The 2,465-nt window shown below is 38.5% G+C and overlaps 1 protein-coding gene across 1 annotated transcript in view; it reads right to left on the bottom strand.

The window, feature by feature from the left end:
* Positions 1 to 1,806, bottom strand: part of CBG19823 — a gene marked incomplete at both ends in the record, with an annotated part of 3,038 nt that extends 1,232 nt beyond the window's left edge. The window contains 5 exons of the mRNA XM_045235353.1: positions 365 to 545; positions 788 to 1,042; positions 1,165 to 1,300; positions 1,348 to 1,459; positions 1,505 to 1,806. Coding sequence (XP_045096893.1) covers positions 365 to 545; positions 788 to 1,042; positions 1,165 to 1,300; positions 1,348 to 1,459; positions 1,505 to 1,806 — 986 coding nt within the window. The remainder of the gene's footprint in view (positions 1 to 364; positions 546 to 787; positions 1,043 to 1,164; positions 1,301 to 1,347; positions 1,460 to 1,504) is intronic.
* Between the last annotated feature and the right edge of the window lie 659 nt (positions 1,807 to 2,465).

Below are 2,465 nucleotides of genomic sequence, written 5' to 3'. Positions count from 1 at the left end.
AAAAAAAGGCTGTCAGGTGCCGTGGCCTAGGTTTCTCACTGAAAATCCTCGTCCCCCGGAGGCACCTTTTTTTGAATTTTCTTCCTTTTCAACGCCGCTTTTCGGGGATTTCGGATTTTCTTTGAATTTTTTCGCAATAATATTTGAAAAATAGATAAATTTTAACACATTTTAATGCAATAAAAATTTCTGGCCGGAGTCCCCCTTTAACTGAATTTTAACTGATAATTTTCATCATAATATCAGAAGTGTTTTGTCAGTTGACAAAATTTCGATATCTCTCATAGGAGCCGAGATAATAGAGCTCACAACTGACGGATTCGGTAGGCTTCTGTTACAGTAAAGAAACAAGAAAAAAACCTACAGCAATCCAAGTTCAGCCATTCCCATCCAACAAATATAGGTCACTGGCAGGTATCCGAAATGATCCATTCGTTTCTTTCGAAGGAAGAAAATTACCAGAGGAAGAGTAATGACTAGTGCGGAAAGGACCACCCAAAAATTGGTTAGGTAGTAAAGACCGAGACCGGTTCCAATCAAGATTCCTGAAAATTCATGTTTCAACTAATTGATAAAATGAAGTATTTTCTGAAGGACTTGATCAGTCATCCAACTTCGCTTTTGACAAAATACTAAACTTGCCTGAAATAGAAGCTGTGAAAAATTGCATCAAAAACCATTTAGACGTTATCAGTTCGTATTTTGATCCTTGTTCTCGGACTCTTCTAGACTCCACATGATCTGAAAATTTTTGTAATTCGCTTCTAAATTTTTTTGACCTCAATACCTCTGACATGTTTTCCAAACTTTTCATTCACCAGATCATACGGCGTCTGTCCATTCTTATTCTTCTTCTCTTCATCCGCCCCCGCACAGATCAACTCAACGGCTCCGGTGAGATTCTGTCGGAGCATTGACACGTGGAGAGCAGTATCACCCGTATCATCTGATGTAAAGTCTAGATGAGCATCCACTTTTGTGAAGATTCGAATTGGAAACAATCCGAAACTTTGAGCAGCGGAGCGCATTACAGCTGAATTACCTGAAAAATTGGGACTTGGAATTTTTAAAAATCCGACAAAAAAAATCTGAACCGGGATCCAAAGGAAGCATGAATTTCATTTGAAAATGGGATTTTTAAAGATTTAAAATTCCTGACAGTACCCAAATTATCTCTCATGTCCTTGATATGATCAAATTTGACGAGCAGATAAGCTATCAGTGTGAAATTTCCAGTATTGGCTGCAATATGGAGAGGAGTTTCCCCATTCATATTTCTGATTGCTGGATTTGCACCGTTCTAAAAATAGGAACGAAAAAAAACTGATTTCCGAAAATTCTGAATACCTTGATAAGACAAATAACAGCTGCGATTTGTGAGTTATAGCATGCCCAGTGAAGAGGTGTTGATCGCATGTGACCTCCAATCAAATCCACATTTCCACCATGAGACAAAATTCTAGAAAAAAATAGATAATCTCAAAATCCCAATTCTTTCTCTCACAATTCAATGATCTCAATTTTGTTATTGATAGAGGCCCAATGAAGAAGACCGCATCCTTCGTGATCTAGTTCATTGGCAGTGACGTGACCATTTAGAAGAAATCGGACAGTTTGAATCTCTCCGAGTTGAGCTGCGCGAACAGCCATCTGAATTTTCGTCTCCTCCATTTCTGCGGCACTAAAATTCTCGTTGGCATTTTTTGGGCCACAGAATTTGGGACACCTGTTAGTATTCGTTGAAATGACTCCAGAAGAGGTTTCAGTTCTTTCTGTGATCGTTGATAGGGTTGGACGTCTCGACATGGGTACAATGGTGATTCATGCTGGCTGAGGAAGTGGGACAAACCGTTGGAAATTTATTAGAGTTCACGGCGAACTCACACATTTTTTTTTCGACTGAAATTCTTGACCGAAATTCTAAAAAGCGTGAATTACTGTATTCACTAATCTGCAGAGATGTCTGGAACGAATTGTTTGAGAAACGAAATTCGGAAAACGGAATCCGGAACGAAAAAAAGCGCGAACTCCGAAATTCGGACATCTCTGCTGATCTGTTGGATTTCTGTCTGAAAATTCGAAAATGAGAAAATGGAAACTGAAAAATTGTAATTTTTAAGGAATTCTATTTTTTAAATAAAGTCGCACATTTGGAGTTTCTGTGGTGGTACCAGGGATGAGAACTCGGAAAATGAGAACTGCTACATATGAGAACTCGTACGAATAAGAACTCGGAGAGTACATGGCAAACACGGATTTTTTTTTGGAAAATCTTGAAGTATTGTGAAGAACGAGACCATTTCGACAATATTTTTGAAAAAGGTTGGATCCTGAGCCTGAAATTAAAGCCGGAAAACGAGTTCTTATTTGTCTAGTTCTCCTTTTCCGAGTTCTCATCCCTGGTACCACCGTTTCTGTTATTCTAATTTTTGAAAGGACAATTACAATGGTTATTGACCATATCA

The sequence above is a fragment of the Caenorhabditis briggsae genome (genome assembly GCF_000004555.2).
Source record: "Caenorhabditis briggsae complete genome, chrIV, whole genome shotgun sequence".
Lineage (NCBI taxonomy): Eukaryota > Metazoa > Nematoda > Chromadorea > Rhabditida > Rhabditidae > Caenorhabditis > Caenorhabditis briggsae.
The sequence above is the reverse complement of the archived record's forward strand: the minus strand, read 5'-3'. Positions and strand labels throughout refer to the sequence as shown.